This window comes from Dermacentor albipictus, chromosome 2 (genome assembly GCF_038994185.2).
Source record: "Dermacentor albipictus isolate Rhodes 1998 colony chromosome 2, USDA_Dalb.pri_finalv2, whole genome shotgun sequence".
Lineage (NCBI taxonomy): Eukaryota > Metazoa > Arthropoda > Arachnida > Ixodida > Ixodidae > Dermacentor > Dermacentor albipictus.
Window position 1 is genome coordinate 50,687,365 of NC_091822.1, and position 19,878 is coordinate 50,707,242.

The following is a 19,878-nucleotide window of genomic DNA, read 5'->3' on the forward strand; positions in this document are numbered from 1 at the left end:
CTGGTCACGCAGCAGGTAGCAGCAAGTTATCCACTCAGACACATATCCAGCGTTGGCCCATGTTGTTCGCTAGGCAAGACAGCAGCCAGCAGATAGGCCTCCCTAGTGGTCCACACTAGTAGACTACTAGGGTCTCTGGTTATGCCAAAGAGGTTAGATACAAATAGAAACACTACAAAGTTGGTAAATTTCTCAAACGGTTCTGATTGCCCTGAAGCAGCTTGAAATCGTTCTTGCCTAATAACGTGTACACTCGTGTAAGGGCCGCACTTTTTTTCACAATTTTGACGAGGTGCGACCCCTAGACGGGAGCGAACGAAATGGTTCGATCCTGTATAAGGATTGCTACTGAGTGGTTCTAGACACTATATGCCACTACTAAATGGCTCTCGCGATCTAATGGTGGCACGAAGTACACAGGGCGTAAACATTCGCCGATGCGCGCGCACAGTATCGGGGCACCAAACGCGATTGCCTCTCCACTGGAAATGAATTTTTCCAAAATTCTGGGCTACGAACTTGCGGGTGCAGCCCTTACACGAGTCTCTACGGCATTTTGGAAAAATTATTCAAAGTTTAATATAGTGCTTATCCTTGGCCCACTTCTATCACGCTACACCAGAACAATAGCTTATACATATACCCACAAGATTTCTTTTTCCGTAGCACTAGCATTCAGCACAGAGTTACTATGCTGACACCAGAGAAAGAGATTGGCAGGAAAACTGGAAACCAAAGACACGCCACCATGCTGCTATCTTTCATTTTTGTGGTACCAAGTAAGCAAAATATGATGCAAAAAGAAGCTCTCACACGTAGAACGTACGTACGGACAATGTGTAAAATTGATTTCGCAGGTTTTTAAGAACAATCCGATTACTATTTGTACATTTCGAAGTAAAATTTACGTTACTTGAAACGATACATTCGCAAGTACCTGAATAGCGCCACTATGTAAGGAAGGCTCGGGGTCGCGTCGTCTGCGCCTGCGCGTCTGCACAGAGAAGCAACATGGAGGCGTCCGTTCAGTTACAGATTTCAATGCACGGGCACTACGGGGAGCTTCCCCTCTGTGGTCGGTAGTATTAACTTTACGGCATTTGGTAACACGCGAAGTTGTCGCACGTCATTTAGCGCTTTATTCGAAATTGTTCGGTCGTGGGAACCTTTAGAGGACTGCGATTAAGTGCACCATATATGATTCAATTCTTGCTGTACAGAGTGCGGACATTGTAAGAGAAGGTATAATGGTGTCATGATTTCTTGAGGAGTGCAGGCATTTGTACAGTACAGTTCGGCTCGCGTCAACAGTGGTTGCAGGTCGCCTGCGTAGTATTTACGCCGAGATCGCAGCCCCCAACCTTAGGCACGGAAGGAAAAGACATTCTGTCCTGGTTGCATTTGCCGCTTTCCTTAGTGATTGAGAGATTGCAACATTTTTTTTTTGTGAGCCAGGTGGCTTTGTAACAATCTGGCAGATGTTGCCACTCTCATCATATTATCCTTTATTGTAACAATAAGAGCGAGGTTACGCCATAATTGTACACCTATAAACGTCACGAAACAGAAGAAAAAAATACAGCTAGAGTGCAAGTTCGCAACTTCGCGCTATACTAAAAGATATCCTATTATTTCTTCGTATGAGAAAATAATCTATATTCGTTTGCAATTAAATAAACAGGTTAAATGGAGGAGCTCATTGCGCATCTTAGGAACGCTTGAGTTATGGTTTTACATGTCCAATACCGGTAAAGAGTGATAATTTGGAAGAACCAACAAAGCAAACAGTAAGCCCATGTAGAGTGCAAAATAAGTGCTTCAATTTGTTTTATGCTCGCGCATTACAATATTTGACCCATCTATATGATTACGCGTAAGCCACTACTAAAAGCGAGTAGTTTAATGAGAAGCGACAGCAGCTCTTCCTTCCTACCTGCCGTCATCCAACTGTGCACGCTGTCCGGACCATAGCGAGGCATTCCCTTCTTTCCGTTGCTCGGAGAGGCGGCTGCGGGCCCCTTCTTCTTGTCGGCACAGGCGGTAGTCTGGTCCGCGACTGTCACGGCGACCATGGAATACAGGGGCTTCCGATCACGCGTCATGAACTGCACATGACGGTTAACGTGGAGAAACACGCGAATAATTATTTCAACGTTCTCAGAACCAATTAACTACGACCTACGTGTGCCGCCAGTCGGCCGTATCATTGAAACTCGAATGCTCACGTTGAGCAATCTCCGCGATGCGCCGCGCCTTTCTCGAATGAGAACACGTGGAATGGTCGCCGATACACCACGTCAATTCATTTCTGACGGACCCTCGTTGCTAAACAAACATTATCCACGCACTTTCTTGCCTGCTCTGTTTGCTGTGGTGCCAGTGGTATTTCAAACGGATTAGCAATTGCGCGGTCACGAGAAGTAACATGTTCCACCCGCATATGTGCAAGACGCTCATAAGTATTCGCTGTCGGAGCCTTCAAACTGGCCGCGCTCTCCTTTGAATGCCTCCCTAAGTCGTCCTGTCAACTTAGGGACCGAACTCGCCGTAAGCTGCAGACGTCCGCGTAAATGGGGAGGGGGTGTAGCAAGCTGGGGCCCTATGACGTACAACTATCCCAATATGTTTTTATTCCAATCTCCTGACATCAAATTTGCGTAACCGACGGCGCAAGCACAGGGCGGTCACCTGCAGGGTTGCCTGAACAAACCAATCAAATGCTGCCCTCGTTCATAGCAGGCCACTTTTGTTTGTTTGAAAAACGAATAACATTGCCTACACTGAGCGGCCTGTCTTATCTAATTGGCTGACAACAGCCGAGGAGCACGTTCAAGTGAAGAGGGATCCGATGGGACCGAGCCACTGCACTGAAAACCGATAGAAGGATGAAGATTGTGGTACCGGCGTCTGCAGTTGGCCCGCTTTCCCTTACTTAGCTTGCGGCGGCTGGTCGAATATCACGTCAGCATGCAAAGGAACCATAAGAATGACGCTAAAACGGATCCTTAGCAAAAAAAGAGTTGGCAGAACTAGGTCGTAAGTATACCGAAAATGCTCGAAAACGTTGCACGGCCAAGCAAAAAGCTTTATTATACGCAAATAAGCCCATGCTCTCCGGCTGGTGCGAGCAGCCGGCGCCCCAGCTTTCGGCGGCAACCATCTTTTATTCCTTTCGGAACGGGGCAGCATGCGGCTATTCCGAAGAAAATTCAGTTTTGTTTGGTATATTAATGCATGTTTAATGCGTACACGTCACTTTGACGCGGTAAGTTTTTGCGGTTTTGTGAAGTCGCGTGACAGGAAGGTGAAGTGGGTGCAGCCCGAAGACTTTTGACCAATAGCCGGGGGTGATGGCCAAAAGGCGTCGAATCAGAAATAACTATATTTCTTTTGTTCCGTGAAATCACTCATAAACAGTGCGTTGACGTCTTATCATATGGAAAGCTGTCGCGGTTTTCGTGACTTCGTGTAACAGACAGGTGAAGTGGGGCTGGTCCAAAACATTTTTCACCAATTGCGGAGGGCTGATAACAGAATTTGAATAGAAAAGTTTGGAATAGTTTTACGTTATAGCGCCCCCGGTTTCGGTGCAGAGAATTAGCCTTCTTTCACAGGGCGTGGCGAAACAAAAAAACTATTGCTCGCCCGCTGCGCAGGTTCGTAATCTGGCTCTCTTCGGTGACCAAGCAACGCCGCGAGAGCCATTCAGGTACGCAGGTACAGAGAACCAGGTGCGGGAAGTGCGCGCCGGCTTGGCAACGAAATCGACTCATAAGAGATGCTCCGCATCTATAATACAGGGCGTCCAGCTAACGCTAGCCAAGCTGGCAGACACAACTAAAAACTGGTGCAGTACACACATCACATGGTTCCCGCCCCACTGGGCAACATTTCCGGACCTCCTGACTGTAATCCGAACGAGCGGGCACACCAACTGGCGCGAGAGCTCACATTCCGCGTCTGCGGTCCGCCCTCTCGCTTCAAAACAGCCTGGAGGGACCTAGACAACAAAGACCCGCTCGTATCATACCACGAAATCACTTCAAATCATTAGTTATCACGAAGAATTTTTCCTCCTCCTCACCGAAAGCTCAAAAAAGCACAGACCGTCACTTACAGACAGTTGCAGACTAGGACATACATCACACCAACAACACTAAGCAGGATCAATCCTGACCTTCCTACTGAATGCCCACACTGCGGCCACGAATACAACAAGTTCGAACACATGCTCTGGCTGTGCCCTGCCAACGCGAGCACGGACTTTCCCGACCAGTCTTCCGGGGACTCAGCGCTCAGAAGCACAGAGCTCATCGCTCAGCTCAAGGCTGTCCAGAGGGCCCGGGCCGTCGCCGAAGGACTCTGTCTACCGGCCCCGCCCTGTCTGGAGCCGCCGCGTTGATTTCCCCTCAGGACCTAAATAAAGTTCTAACTCCTTAACTCACACAATTATGAGAATTACAGTGTTCTGTCGTCAGCCCTCTTTCACTTCCAGGATAATTTTGGCGCATGAGTTAGCCGCCTTTATAAAAAAAACAAATAATAAATTCCTATTTTTTTTTCAATCAGGGGCGTGACATCCGATTGCAAATCTGTTATTGCTTCCTTAAAGATCCCATTCAGTCATTTTAGGCTAAGCACGAGGTGGCAGAATCCAACGTCGGGCGCGGTGGCCGCATTTCACTGTGGGCGAAATGCGAAAACGCCCGTGTCCCGTGTATGTGGGCACGTTAAAGATCCTCCGGTGGTCAAAATTAACCCGGTGTCCCTCACTACTGCGTGTCTAATAATAAAATCGTGGCTCTGGCACGTAATACCACATCAATCATCATTTTTGGCTCGCTATGTCCTGCGGAATTATTTTGCTATGGTTTACTGGTACCTTGGAAAATGGAAAAAGCACGACGTGAATACGCGCTCCTGTGCCGCACCACTAGGACAGCCAGAAGTGATTCGAATAAACTCACTCGGCTCTGCCTGGGGGCTTATTCTCGAACGGTCGCTCATTGGCTGGATGAACAAAACCGGATGAGTGATTTGGATGGATGAGCACCACGTCACGCGGAAGCGATATTGTAGCAGAAAGTGACAACCGCGTGGAAGCGACAAGCTTTCGGTTTCGCTGTTGGCCTGATCGGCTGATCATGAACTGCGTGTTCCGCATAACGATCCTAAACGACGCGATGATAGGCAGTGTGTTGTTGTTAAGTAAGCTTGTCAGGTGATAAGCTGTTTTCATAACAATGCTTTTTCTGACAACACCAGCTGCTATCGAAACACACCCTTTTATACTGTTTTCATCAGTTCAGGTGATCCCGCCAGAACCGTGATATTCAGTATCGGTATCACAAAAAGTAAGGTCAAGGCCAGCGAATAACGTTTATGATAATCGAATAATTGAACGAAATAAGATACTGTAAGACCGGCCTAAATAGAAGAGAAAAAATTAGCAGGAAGGTAGACAGGCAGAGACGATAATCGGAACAGAAATTACGGTTTGCTATACCTATGCGTGGTGATTCGGGAAAGGGGGGTGCATAAATGTAAGTAGAGAAAATCACAAAGAGTACAGACACAATCACAGCCAGTCGCGATCACCACACACTATAACAGCACAGTAGAACTTGCGGCATTCGAAACATCAATTAAGGCTCACTTGTTTGTGCAGATCGGTTGTCCTTGACAAATATAGCATTGACTTCTTCATTCTTGGCTTGAAAAACATTTTATGAACATTTCGAAACAATTTGAAAATATTTCAATTTGCTTTTTTTAATAATAATATGATATTTCGCCAACGAGACCAAGCGCATTCGCGAGCGATCGTTTCCGAAATCCATAAAAGATGTGAGCCCACAAATCCATAGACTATTTATTTAGTATTGTGCATATGTGTCAACGGAATGTTCACAGATACTATATTAACTGTCTGCAAAAAAAATTTGACGCGTGGACAGCCACACAGAAATTGCTTCGTGATAAAAAAGATTCAATTTTAAAACACCTTCAATGCGCCGCAGCTCACACAACTGCATGAGTATACTTTTGTAGAAACATCGCGAGACAACGCCGGCCACCACTAACACGCTTCACACCAACGACGTTTCCTGCTAGACACCACTACCGTGCAGGAACCCCTGCACAAGCCAAATCTAGAAGTGCGTCACAGTACGGGCTCGGAAACATGCGTATTCTGAGTTAACCAGCCAGACCTTCTCTCTACCACTGCACTGGCCTACATGCCGGTCGAGGTTGCACAATGTAGATGAAGTTACACACCGATAGCAATCACAGAATTACACAAAATTCCTTTCGTGGCACGTCTGTTGGCTTAGCGTGGAACAAAAACAAATCGAAGAAATTGTACTTCATATTACGCATTCAGCTTCAAAGCATTTCAGGCCAAGAAACAGTGCTGGTCATGTGTTCTTTCCTTATTGTGTAGACATCGTTTTTCGCGCTGATCCAAAGAATGGAAAACACACCCACACAAACACACGCGCGCTCGCGCTCAAAGAGAAAGCTGTAGAAGCTGGTGTCTGAGTCCTTTAGTGACCAACTGAAAAGTACAGGTGGGCGAATATCAACTTCTTCGAATACGGATGGAGTATTGAATAGTCAACCGAAGACGCACGCAGGTATTTACAGTAGGGATACTACCGTATTTGCTCGATTCTAAGCACCCCCTTTTTTTCACGATCGCGATGCCCAAAGTGAGGGGGGGGGGGGGTGCTTAGATTCAAAAATCTAGAATGACCAACCCCCCTCCCTCTTTTCGCCGCGACATCACGACGACACGGGTGCGAGAAATAATATTTTATTTTGCAAACATCCAAAAGAAAAATCGGTGCACACAGTGAACCCACCGCTTGTGTCGGATGCTCAGTTACTATCACTGCCACTCGAGTTCGTTGCACCGCTTGAACCGCCGCTCTCAGTATCCCACAGCAGGTCGTCTTCCGTTCCGTCGAAGTGGTTTGTGATCGAGCAGTTCTTAAAAGATTTGACCACAACGTCCACTTGGAGCCGCTTCCAAGCGTCCGAAATCCTCTTTGCAATAGTTGACGGGCACGCTTTCTGTAGCTTTTGCCATACATCTGTATACAGTCAGGCTGTACGGCGTACTCGCGCCGCGGACGCCGTGCCACCTCGGGACTCCGACGGCTCCGGCTCGATGACAGAGTGAGCAAGCGCCCTGCGGCCTTGGCTACACTCTAAAAATTTTAACACCCTTAAGGGTGTAAATGACTTGTCCCATGGGTGACACCCTTTTTGGGTGTATTGCTACACCCCAAGCAACGGGATGCAAATTAACACCCCACAAAAGAAGGGGTGTTAATATGACGTCACCTCGCCTATGGGTGTAAAACCAAACAACACCCTTTCTATATAAGGTGTAACAGAGACACCACCCTTTCAATATGGGTGTAGCATGGACAAAACCCTTCCAAAAGGGTGTTATCCCTGCAAGTATTTTGGCGTTCACTACAGCCATGTAGTTAATGGGCAGACTAGCTGTTGTGAATGCTGCCTAGCCTTAGCTATGGTAACTACCTTGTTCAGTATAAGCCAGAATCTGTGAGGCGTCCTCATATTGCGCTTCTGGTCCGTCATGTGGTAGCATAACGTGCGACCCTTTCAGGCAAACAATTTAAGGTTTCGCCATTGCAGCAAGGCACACAGGCCATGCTTTTCGTAATCTTCCTCTGCAGTGATAGTACGCTGCCGGCAGGATGCAGAGCGCAATAACAATGCGCGCTGCACTAAGGACACAGGATCTCCCGCACCTTGGTGCACCAGTACTTATAACGCAGTGGAAACAGCACACAGCCAAAAGCATGGTTACATGCATTTCAGAAATAATTAAAAACCTCCACTTTTCTTGGCCAAAACTTTTCGCAACACCAGCTCGACCAGGAGGGAAACACACCACAGCTCGTTGTTGTAGCTCATATTGAATGCAATAGAGCGCAAGCAATGCATGGATCGGCGACGGTAACAAGTGCAGTACTACAGAAGCATACGTTTGCCTGTCAAGCTGTTTTTTGCTGTTTTAAGCACACATTTTATACCTCTATTCATCAAAGTTGTCATTTATCTCCACGGGATGCTTCTACTAGTACTTTCACACATGACTTAAAGGTAGCACTGAAAGCCAAAGAACAAAGTGCTTCCACGCCGAATAATGTTTCAGCATTTACGAACAAAACAGCATGTGTAGCTGTGCATGCTGTTCAATATATAAGCATGCACTATTTCCTGAAATATATGTATGCTCCATTTACTGCCAGTGACCTGCTTATACCCAATAATTTAGTTTATTTTTCACCATGTGCTTGCATTGAATATTCCACAGGCATTGTAAGTTAAGCTACCAGAATAACAATCAGCTAGTCTAAGGTTACCTAATTGAACAAAATCATTGTAAAATTTGTGAGGAAATGTCAGAAGAAAGGTATTTATTTCAATAAAGAGAAATGGTTACATAATAATGTTTGCACATTCTAAATGTAAAAAGGAAAATAAGGAGTAAAACCATACCAGTACAAAGACACAAGCACCGAATAATGGCACAGGCTTGCTCAATTAAATTTTAAGCAGAAGTTTTTTTAAGTAACCTGACTACGAACTATTACATGCTTTCATTCAAAAAGCACTGCATCTTATTATAAAGCACAGAAATAACTGGTCACATAAGTCAGAACAAGTCTGAGTGTGTCTAACACAAGGATAGAAAGTTGGGCGAGTTGGTACAGTAACATGATCTTGGATTGTAGCGCGAAGTGACACGGACACAGACTAGAAGCAGACGGGATGAGCGCTAACTCTCAACTAAATTTTTAATGAAACGAAAACATATATATATATATATATATATATATATATATATATATATATAGGTGACTGCAAAAAACCGCAGCACATCTAAATGAATATTGAATACATAGTAGTAACATGAAGACGACAAACAAAAGCCATCAGCCGTCAACTGCGTGGCAAATCTGAGTGCAAGCTATTCTCTTATAAAGTATACCTGTAGGCATTGCGACCAATGTGCTCCCAAGATGTATCATTGCAGAGTTGTAAGGACATGACAATCCTACGATGATTATGTTCTTGAGGCTTTTTTCCCCACTTTCCATCTTTTGAAACGTGTATACTTCACTCATGAAAACAAAAATGCTACAACTGGCGTGTGATAAGCTATACGTCTTATTTCCTAGCAGCTCATTGAAACGAGCCACGATGACAAATTGAAATGCCGTTACCTCATCAGACACTCAAATTTCTTAAACACAAACAAAACCAGATAGGCATTAGAGTGAGCAACACTTAAATACATTACACTGGTTTAAAGTTATTGTACCACTTTGTGCCAGGTAAAAATGTTAGAAACATCAAAAATTTTAAGATTCTACGGCCAACCGTGAAAACTAAATAAAAAAAATCATTAAGCTTTCTTAAAACGGGTACAGGAGCTTTACAACTGGCCGTCTTGGTGATGGACACGCAGATAGATGAGCAGCCATTCCAATGAGACGAGAACGAGCCATTCCAATGAAGTCTGCGAGACACTGCAGAGTAGTTCTTGGTCGACATGAAGGAGGTTGCTTGCATACACATCTGGGCCGCCATACTGAATGCATGGTGGTACCGGAACCTTTTCCCCTACATTGTGGTAAAAAAGCATGGTTAAGTTTATACGATATTTAATATGCAAAAAAAAGAGGTGAGGCATGCAGACAGGTCACTAGAGTAGAGAAGTGAACATGAACACAAAAAACATGAAAAATTTCATTAAATTGTTTTATTAGATAAAACTTTTATACTATGTGTCATTCATTATGAGGGTTCATAACCGCAACATATTTAATATATAAGCAGGTAGAATTATCAGCTTGGTCAGTTTGCACAAGCTCGTTTGAGGCAAGAAATCGAGTTTCACAAACACAACCTCAACATTCTTGATTGAAAAAGGAACACCTCAGATGACATGCAGTCCTGTGAGCGGGAATTGCACAGTTCAAGAAAAACAAATTAAAACTCACAGACCGAAAGCGAATTAATTGATTGGTTTTAGTAGCACAAGGGCATTTTGGGCCAATGAGCGCCAAGTCTATACTGCAAAAGATAAACTTAGTGCATCTTTACAAAGCAAATGTATAAAGATGGCTAATGTCTCTCTGCACTACAGTTGCTTTGCTCTAGCGTGAAGTCATTTTAATGCATGCACACGTACATACACACGCTACACCCAAGTGTAACAGCTGCAGAATAAAAATTGGGCAGCAACAAAGTCGCAACCTTTAACCATTGATCCCAAGCTGTACTAGTGACTGGAAGTAGTACCAATATCGCCAATGACGAGTCGCACTCTTTTTGCCCGATGTTACGCTGCTCTTATTGTCGGATGAATTACAGTCGGCATTGAGGGAAAGCTGCCCGCAAGAGCAGCTCCTATTTTTGTGTTATTTCTAGCCAGAGACCAATGAAGTAATATATTTTTAGAATGAGAATGACACCGAAAAATTGAGTACGTAAAAAATTTGGTACATTCTTCCGGAATTAACTTGGGGGTTAACGGCCAAAGAGGCAATCCAGAAACTAGAACAAGTTTTGACATGTTTGCTACCAGTGAATGCTAGAAAATATGTTGGCATTCTGTAGTTTTGTCCAACAATGCAAAAGGGATTCTTAATAACTGAGTAAATAAATGGAAAAGTATCATGGAGTATATTTCGTTAATGTAATGCAGAATCACCCAACTTCTGTTACTATATAATCTCCACTTGATTAACGCGCACTTTCTGAACTAGTTCAGGAGGTGCTGATTTCACTACTCATTCCACCAGTTCAACGTGGCAGCAACTGCATATTGCGATTTGTTTTACTTAGTGCAGGCTTTGTACAGGGCGAGTTCACAGCATTCCCTGCACTTGGCCGAAAGGTAGTGCATGTTTACGCAGCAGGTGTGGTGCCGCTTCTGCACGAGCGAGGTGCAGAAATAAGAGTTTCATACAATAATTACTAGAGGGAACTCTGACGTTAGTGTCCACAGGAGATCAAACAAGAACAGCTCTACCAGCATGGAAATTATGGGAAGTACATGGATTTGCCTAAACTTCATCTGTTTGGCTTCAAACGGGTTTGTGACTTTGTAAACTAGTCATTTTCAACAATATACTGTGTAATAAATAAATAAACATTAAAATCGTCCGACGACAGGATTCAAACACAGGAACTCTAGAACAGAAGTCTGATATTGAAACCATTAAGCCACGAAGGCATGTAACGACAAGCGAGTGCAACGCCCTGATGAATTTATCGCGGGCATACCAGTGCCTTGAGGCGCTTGGCGCCTTTCGATTTGGCCACCTGGACAAGCTCAATCGTTGTAATTAATAGCAATTGTACGTGTTGGCGCCGTCTTCTGCACTTCGAAGAGTATAGACTGCGCTGAAATGTACGACAATAAGATTTATATAGCGTATAATATACGAAGCCACAAGAACGTCTGAATTCACAAGCACGAATATCAGACAAATCCATGTGCTTCCCATCATTCCCATGGTGGTACGACTCCAGCACCAGAGTTCCCTTCAAGTAATTACTGTAAGAAACTATGGCAGAAAGAGGAGTATTAAACTAAGTTTTGCTGTCCGATAAATCTTACTGGTCATTAATTCCAAGTTTCAGTGCAGTCACATGTCTAGTAGGCAATTGTGGTATTTTTCATAAACATTGCAAAGCCAACTGTGATGAATGCTCACTATGGTAAATTGTTTATGATCGAGTAGCATAGACTACTGAAGCAATCTCTAGAAGGCAAGTTAAGTAATTTTCTTATTAGCAGCCTTTACACAGCACTCGAGCATATGACACATGCACCTCAGATATGCAGATAATATTTCCTTGACTCAGCAAGAAGCGATGCTTCATGTTCCACGAGGCTACTTCTATCAAAGCAGTATTGGTGCTCTCTAAAAACAATGCCAATGCAGATGATCCAAATATTTTTCAGGGGCAACAGTTATGCCTGAAATCATGCTAGATTAGTTTTTTTAAACACATGCTCAGACCATGTTAGAAGTGCTTCTTAAAATCCTCCTATTTATTAGACTAGTCATATATCTGTACACAAAGGCTACTAATTAGGTCCCCTGCTATATCATCATCTTATCAAAAACTTCACTTAGTAATACACATGCTGTGATGAGATTTGAGACCACATTGAGATGCTGAACAAGGTAAATTCATTATTTTTAAAATGAAGCTCCTGTTCTTCCAAACGAGAAGAAAGGATACTGAAGGTCAAAATTTTTCTGAATCACAGCTGGAAGATGCCAGAGAAGGCACGTGGAAACTTATTTGTAATTTTCTATTTAAATGTACAAATGATAAAGGGAAATGAAAATGGTAAAAAAAAACAACCAGGCATAGGGGGAGAACGAACCTACAGCCTTTGCATTAGGCATGCGATGCACTAACCACAGTGCCACCGAGGCAGCATTCAACCGTCCACAATGGCCCCTCAGATTGTCGACGCTCGAACACGGCCGTAGTACCACAGTGGTTAGTATATCACATGCATAATGTGAAGGTTATGGGTCCGTTCCCCACCCACAGCTGGATATCTTTTAATCCACTTTCACTTACCTAGAATTTATCATTTCTATATTTTATATAAAAAACTTAAAACATGTTCCTGTATGCTTTCCTTGGCCTCATTATCTGCTGGCTTCTTCCAGTTCTGTTACTACCAACACTTATACATATTCTAATCTGGTAAGTAAACAGTTTTGCATGATGCTGGAATGCAATATAAAACATTATTGCAGGGCCTTGCTATGTAGAATGCCTTACATTGCCCAGGCAAGGTGTATTAATGTCAATCTGAAAAAAAAACAATTCCCACTCTAAGCAGAAATGCTGTGTACTGCTGTGTGCAACAGGGTTTAACGAAAACAACTTGTTCAGAAATAAATCCACCAAACAACGAGGAAATATGAAAACTAGATGAAAATTTGTGCAGTTGCATGTTAAAAATTTAGCACAGCAACAGATGAAGACATAATGAAGGAAACGCGAAGATGGTTTATTTTGGACACACGAGGCAATATACTTGAAAGATGCATATGAGCTTACACGTGGAGAAATATTGTTTATGTAGCAGCTAAACTACGAACAGGCCTAGAGCACACTGATACAAGGTGTCGAGCATGTAAATCTTATTATGCCCTTAAGTCAAAGAAACATGGCTGTTTCTCATGATTCGCTACACATGGCTGGCTCACACAACTTGGCCACTTCTATATATGCCTTGTAATTACCAGGTGGTCTGTATGACATGTGCAAGCTTTAAATATGTACAAGTGCCACGTAGCTGTACAGCACCAAAGCAATGTCGTTTGCCATCGTTTTGAGGAAGTGAAACCATTTCTTGCATTTTTCCTAGTTAGGTAATTAGTTATTAACAATTATTTAACTGCTCAAATATTTTATTCAAAGCAAAAGTGTCAGTGCGAAAATTGTAGAGCATCCTCAAAAATTCCCAATCCAGCTTTCTACTGCTCAGTAGGTGCAACAAATTCTTTTTTTTTTCAAGCTTGAAAGAAGCCAGTGAACACATGCAAGAAGTGCCGTGCAACTAACCGCTCGTGCACCTGAACACCATTTGGCGCCTCCTTTCATGCTTGAAAACAAAAACTTTTTGAAAAGAATATTTTAGAAATTGATTAATTATTATTGACTATGTTTTTGGCAAAATGCATGAAATAGTGTGACTGCCACTTCCATTTTCGGCGACATGAATTGACTCAATTTGCATGTCCAAATCTAGCTATACATGGTGCGTGTTTTGAGCTGGTTCTGTAATTTACGCTGGTTTTGACTAATTGAAGCTTTGCACCCTAATAATGGAGTCAGCCTAAAAAGAAATTGGTACATGAACGGTCGCTCTCAGTACTCCATACTCCTCTAACTTAGTGCAAAGTGCTTGTGAGCCAAGAAGTTGGTAGTTCTAAGCAGTATTTCTCATTTTGACCTGGTGTTATAGCCCACTTACTATGATGCCATGCTGCTCAGTCACGCTGGTCCCAGCTTCAATCTAGGCCATGGCAGCTGACCTCCAATGAGGGTAAAATGCAGTAACGCTTATGCACTTAGATTCAGGTGTACATTAAAGAAGCCAGGTTTCCAAGACATTACGTTTTGGAATGTAAAACCCATAATTTAATTTTAAAATCTAAAGGTGCTTTATTAGGAGCAGGGGCATCATTTTGAGCTTTTACTGCACTGCCATAGCACCAAGAAGCTCCAAGTAAATAAAAACAATTTCTTAGACAATGTACATATCTTACAAACATTTACAAACACTTCTCTGCATGCACCTCCGTTGCTGTTATATTTAGATCCGTATGCCAAGGCGGGTTATGATGTTAGAACATGTTTCAAACTTTTTTTCACCGCTTTAAAGTTGTTCGTTATTTTGCATCCCACTGTGTGTCGAACGCACATTTCAGTGCATCAATTTCTTCAGAAAGTGCATTCCTCTTTATTTATTTGTGCATGCAAAAAGGGTTCAGAAGAACTGCTTTCTGAAGGTCTGTAAAACAAGCAAAAAACAATTCTATGTAGGCTGCACAAAGAGAAAGGATTGGTTTGTAAATATGTTATTTAGTTCTTAAAGAAAGAGGCAGCTGTCAGTATTCTGTTCCAAAGTAAAAATTGCCCCTACCTGGCTCTGCTTCATTTTCCTATGTTGATGGTCCATTCAGGGGCACTCAACTGATAGGCTGCACTTTGGCGATGTCGGGTGTGCTGTCACCAGGCCCAAGGTCGATCGACATCCTCACCAAAAGTCGAGTCCAAACGCTATAATAGAAATATCTCATCATTTTGCTATCAGTTTTGTCAACTTGCGCGTTTCACACACGGCCGTCAGTGAAATATTTCGTCACTTGGATACGGAAAGAAATTCAAGCATTTTCTGGCAGCCAAGCTGATGATGACGATGTGTGGTGTTTTATGGCGCAAGGGCCAGGTTTGGCCAAAGAGCGCCATGACAAGTGGTAATGTTGACGATGTATTATGGAAGATGTGACTTGGCTGTGAACTGGCCTAAAAATTGGCGCTGTAAAGTGCGTAAAATCTACGTGCTACAAAATTATGGCGATGACTAATGACGAATACTATGAACATTAAAATCCATCGTGGAAGAATGATGCAAAATAGAAAATATATAGGATGGTAAAATTACTTGGAGCACTGCTGCCTCGCCAGAGCCCTTGAAACACAAGGGCCTAGAGGCATGTGCTATACGAAAGAGCTATCACAGCGGCATCCTCTGAAGAGAGGGCGGCAGCCAAGCTGAATACACAGTAAATGGAGAACATTAAAGAGCAAATGCAGTTGTCACATTAGATTGATCAAGTACAGCAGAAATGGAAAATAAATCAGTGATACTGTGTCTGTTGGCTTTGAATGCAAGAAATGTAAAAACAGGAACTTGCAGCCACGCCACCTTGAATTTTCCGCGTTTGCTACACCTTACAAGTTTGGCGTCGTCCGGTACTCGGGGATAGTAACCACTTAAAATCAAGATGAACGAGCGTCAGCATAAATTAACAGGATAATTAACCGGGCAATATTGGCGCATAAAACAACTCACGTAGCGAAGCTACTGTCAATTACCCGATGACGCATCTGCGGGCGGTGCGGTTTGGGCGAACAATTCAAAAAGGAATGAGAGTTTCACTTGTTTCACGCCTACTAAGCTAAGACAGAATTTGAATTTCTTACTAAACTATACTGGATATTTACGCTCCGAATAAAACGCTGGAAATTTTGTTACGTCACACTGCATACGTATGAGTGAGGAAATTGCTTTTATTGTGTTCTGCGCTGACGGCATGTAGCATCAACCACTCTCATGCAACAAAAGCATGAAAGTGGTACTCGTGACACCGAAAACAAACATATACAGCGCCAACGTTACGCCCCTTGGAGTTGGAACTAAGCACGATCAAGCCAGTTAGTTTTCTAGCTTTCATAACGCCATGAACACGACCAAACATCGAGCGAAAAAACTCTCTGCTCTCGAAAATTATTACCGCTTCCATTTATATACCTATCGCTGCCACAAACAAAAGTCAATGGGCTAGCTGTCCACAAGCCACAGATTAGACTGACAGCAACATATTACGGTAACGTAAAACAATGTCCACGCTGACTTAGCAGCCGCGGTGTGCTCCTATAGTGCCAAAGTTCTCGTTTGCCGCTCGAAATTCACACCATGATGACGGGCACTGCATCTTTCACATGGAATATTGCACGCTTTGCTCCGGAGCTCAATAGGAGGGCGAAACGCATTTGCACGTACCTGAAATCCGCATGCCGGAAACCCGTCGACGCTTCCGAGAACGAGGCGCACAGCCATAGACCCGTACGGCGGCTTGACTTGGACGTGAGGCACTTCTATCAAACATTTCACATGCGACATGTTTCACACCGATTGCGCGAGCACCAGAAAATGACGCAGGCCGCATTGCGACGCCGAGCAGACGTGCAGCCACCGTTGAGCTGTGTGCGCGGATTGCAGAGAACAAAGCCATACAAAACGTTAGGCGCGAGAAGATGGCGGCTCTTGTTGCGGAGACCAGCGCCTCCGGAGACGAAGCGAACGAAGCAATGACGCGCGAATGAATGTTGCCAACTGTTGGTTCCGCGTTATGCCGGCGGTGGTGGCTTTAGTGGCGTGTGTTGCGGCTATCTAATTTTTTATTTCTTTTCCCCAAACAGCATAGCTAAGATCAGTTCTTTGTTTGAATTTTTAGCTGTGTCGTTTGGCATTATCTTTCTCTTTTTATGCTATTAATCGGCCAATTGTGGCCTCTCAGGATCGCGCGCGCCAGCTTCGCGCGCGATCCTGAGAGGCCATAATTGGCCGCTTAAATAGCATAAAAAGACAAAGAAAAACCATCCGTCCGTCAGTCCGTACCGCACGATATCTTTCAAAATAGAACCCGCGGCAGCGAGTGAATTCACCTTCGTGCTAGCTCTCGCTTCAACGCGACCGAAGCGGCGAGAACACTGCGCTCACGAAGCTTTCAGCTTATGCCGCACTATGCGCTTTTCGCAGATCACTTTCAAGATAGGTGTACGCGCGTCTGTTTTCAAAGCGAAGTAAACGGTGAGAACACAGCGCGTGAAGCTTTCAGCAGTGGGCACACTCTGTCCACAATGCAGTTCGCTTTCAAGATACGGTTCGCGCGGCCGTGCCACAAGCAGCCGCCGCCGGAGAACGGTTGATAATGGTTCGTCGCGGATGAGGAGGGCTAAAGAGCGATAACGGCTCAAAACGAACGGAACGTCACCAGCGCGCCTGGCCCCGCCACCTGCAGTACTTCGCTTGCGCCGCCGACCAGAGCAGCTCGTGTCGCCGCAGCGCTGTCGCTAATACTTGTCGGATCAAGTCTCATAACATTGATGACGACATGGACTGCGTGTGGATGAGGAAGTGTCACAATGCTTACGCACACTTAGACAAATCCGAGAGGAGTTCCTGTGTGATTTTTTGTTACCGGAAATGTACAGTCAGCGGTGGGACCCAGAGTTGACAATGCCTGTAAGAGGGGTGCCAAGCTTTTTTTTTTTGTGAGAGTCTTGCCCAGCTCCCAAAGATCTGCTCAAGCTAAGACTTGCTGATGGCTGTATGTGTTTTTTTTATAGTCTCATGCCCTCGAACCGCCACGAATCCTACAGTGTAATGGCATTAGAGCAGAATTCACGTCCAAAGGAAAATGCAGCCGGTAATTGGGCTGCCTAAGGTTTGCGGCCCGGCGGCAGCTGCCCTCCCGTCCCCCGTTTCCGTTGACAAGTTAGGGGGAGGGGTCTAGAGCAATCTTACACCCCCCTCCCCACAGTGGCGTAACTAGAAAATAATTTCGTGTGTGGGGGGGGGGGGGAGGAAGGAGTGGGGCCATTGCCATAGCAGCGAAAATTTTACTGTTAGTGAGCGTTACAAGTGCCCGGCGTGCCCCACTTGGCTACGCCGCTACTAGCCCCCCCCCCCCCCGCTATCGACGCAAATCGAGCTATCAGAACGTGCATGACACGCATGCATGACACAACATGAATGACATGCCGCGAAGCTAGCATGGATGTCATCACATCATCATCATCACCTTATTTTGACGTCCATCGCAGGACGAAAGCTTCTCCAGCGATCTCCAATACCCCTGTCTTGTGCTAACTGGTTACACGTGTCTTCAAGTTTCCCTATTCCATCCCGTCCACATTATTCTCTGCCGTCCTCGACTGTGTTTCCCTTCGCTTAGCACCCATTCTGCAACTCCAATAGACCTGCAGTTCTCTTCCTTACGCATTGCAATGTCTGCCCAGCACGACTCCTTCCTCTTAATGTCAACCAGAATATCAGCTATCCCCGTTCGCTCTGTAATCCACACCGCTGTCTTCCAGTCTATTATCATCATGCCTATAATTTTCATTCCATCGCTCGTTGCGCGGTCCTCAACGTCTTCCCAAGCTTCTTTGGTAACTTCCAAGTTTCGGCCCCATACGTTAGTAACGGTAGAAAGCAACATTTAGCAATAAGCTCCCTGGTCATGATTTAGTAATGCCTGCCGTAAGCTCTCCAGCTAATGTTTTATTTTTGTTAATTTCCTTGATCAGAGGCCCCTGCGAGTAATTAACCTCAATAAACGTATTTCTGCGCAGACCATGGCATTCGTTCTCTCGCCTGGCTGCGGAACATTACTTTTCTCTTCTGCATACTGAATCTCAATCAGACTTACACTTTCTTCGACAAGTTCCTCAAACGTTTGTTGCAAATAGTCTGCAGCGTTGCTGAGTATGCCAATGTCATCTACAAACCGTAAGTTGGTGAGCTATTTACCGTTAGCCCACCCTCCTAACCATTCCCAGTCTAACTGGTTGCACACCTTTAAGTATTCAGTGATAGCATTGTAAATATTTTGCCATTGATCATATGAAGCCTTTTGCAGATATCTGGCTATGCAAAGTCTGCGCGTTAGTGTCATCCGTTCGATATCGACATTCGTGGGAAACTTCATTTTTTACCACTGTTCGGAGCCAGTGCGCTGCTGCCTAGATGCCCCGATCTAATCATTCCAGCTACCTGATTCAAGCGCAGGTAACGCGCGTTTCATGTATAGCCAATATCAACGCCTTAACTGGCAATGTTCATTTATCACATACTGTAAGCTTGTTCACTTACTCCCTTATAATTAGGGTGTAAATTAGAAAGACTGGGGTGTTCCAAGGGTGTTTTCTTGTTGAACACCCTTTTTCGTTAAAAAAGGGTGTTTCAAGGGTGCTTACAAGGGTGAAAAGATGAATACACCCGCATTACACCCATAAGGGTGTGAAAATTTTTATAGTGTACGCGCGCTTCCTAACAAATAGTAGGCTGCTTAGATTCGCATGCAAACTTTTTTCCCAATTCTTTCGCGAAAATAGAGGGGGGGGGGTGCTTAGAATCTGGGGGTGCTTAGAATCGCGAAAATACAGTACTTCGCCGTAATTAGGTAGTGTCTGAACTGAATAGCGCTAAAAATTATCGTTAAGTATGAGGATGAAATGATCTGTTTTATAGACAATATCACTAATTTTGATTTCAGAATTGATTTCAGATTTCAGATTTTCAGATTTCAGAATTTCAATTTTGTTATTTCTTTATTTGCGGAAAGTAATATTAGAAACTTTTAGCTTGTCCGCTATTACGGTAAACGGGAGCGGTTTGGGCGCATTGCCGGATTTGCGGGGGCGTAAACGTGAGCGGCCAGAGCGGTGCAGCCGCCTGGTAGCGTAGAGTTCAACCAGACAAACACAGAGCTA

The 19,878-nt window shown here is 44.3% G+C and overlaps 1 protein-coding gene and 1 long non-coding RNA gene across 2 annotated transcripts in view; one reads left to right on the forward strand and one right to left on the reverse strand.

Annotated features, from left to right (window-relative positions):
* The window catches only part of LOC135904314 (uncharacterized), a 66,689-nt gene that overhangs the window by 33,630 nt on the left and 13,181 nt on the right, over positions 1-19,878 (forward strand). The gene's annotated exons all lie outside the window — the stretch shown is intronic.
* The window catches only part of LOC135904313 (monocarboxylate transporter 12-like), a 168,368-nt gene that overhangs the window by 10,642 nt on the left and 137,848 nt on the right, over positions 1-19,878 (reverse strand). The window contains exon 2 of the mRNA XM_065434938.2: positions 1,934-2,105. Within this exon, the coding sequence (XP_065291010.2) occupies positions 1,934-2,105 (172 nt within the window). The remainder of the gene's footprint in view (positions 1-1,933; positions 2,106-19,878) is intronic.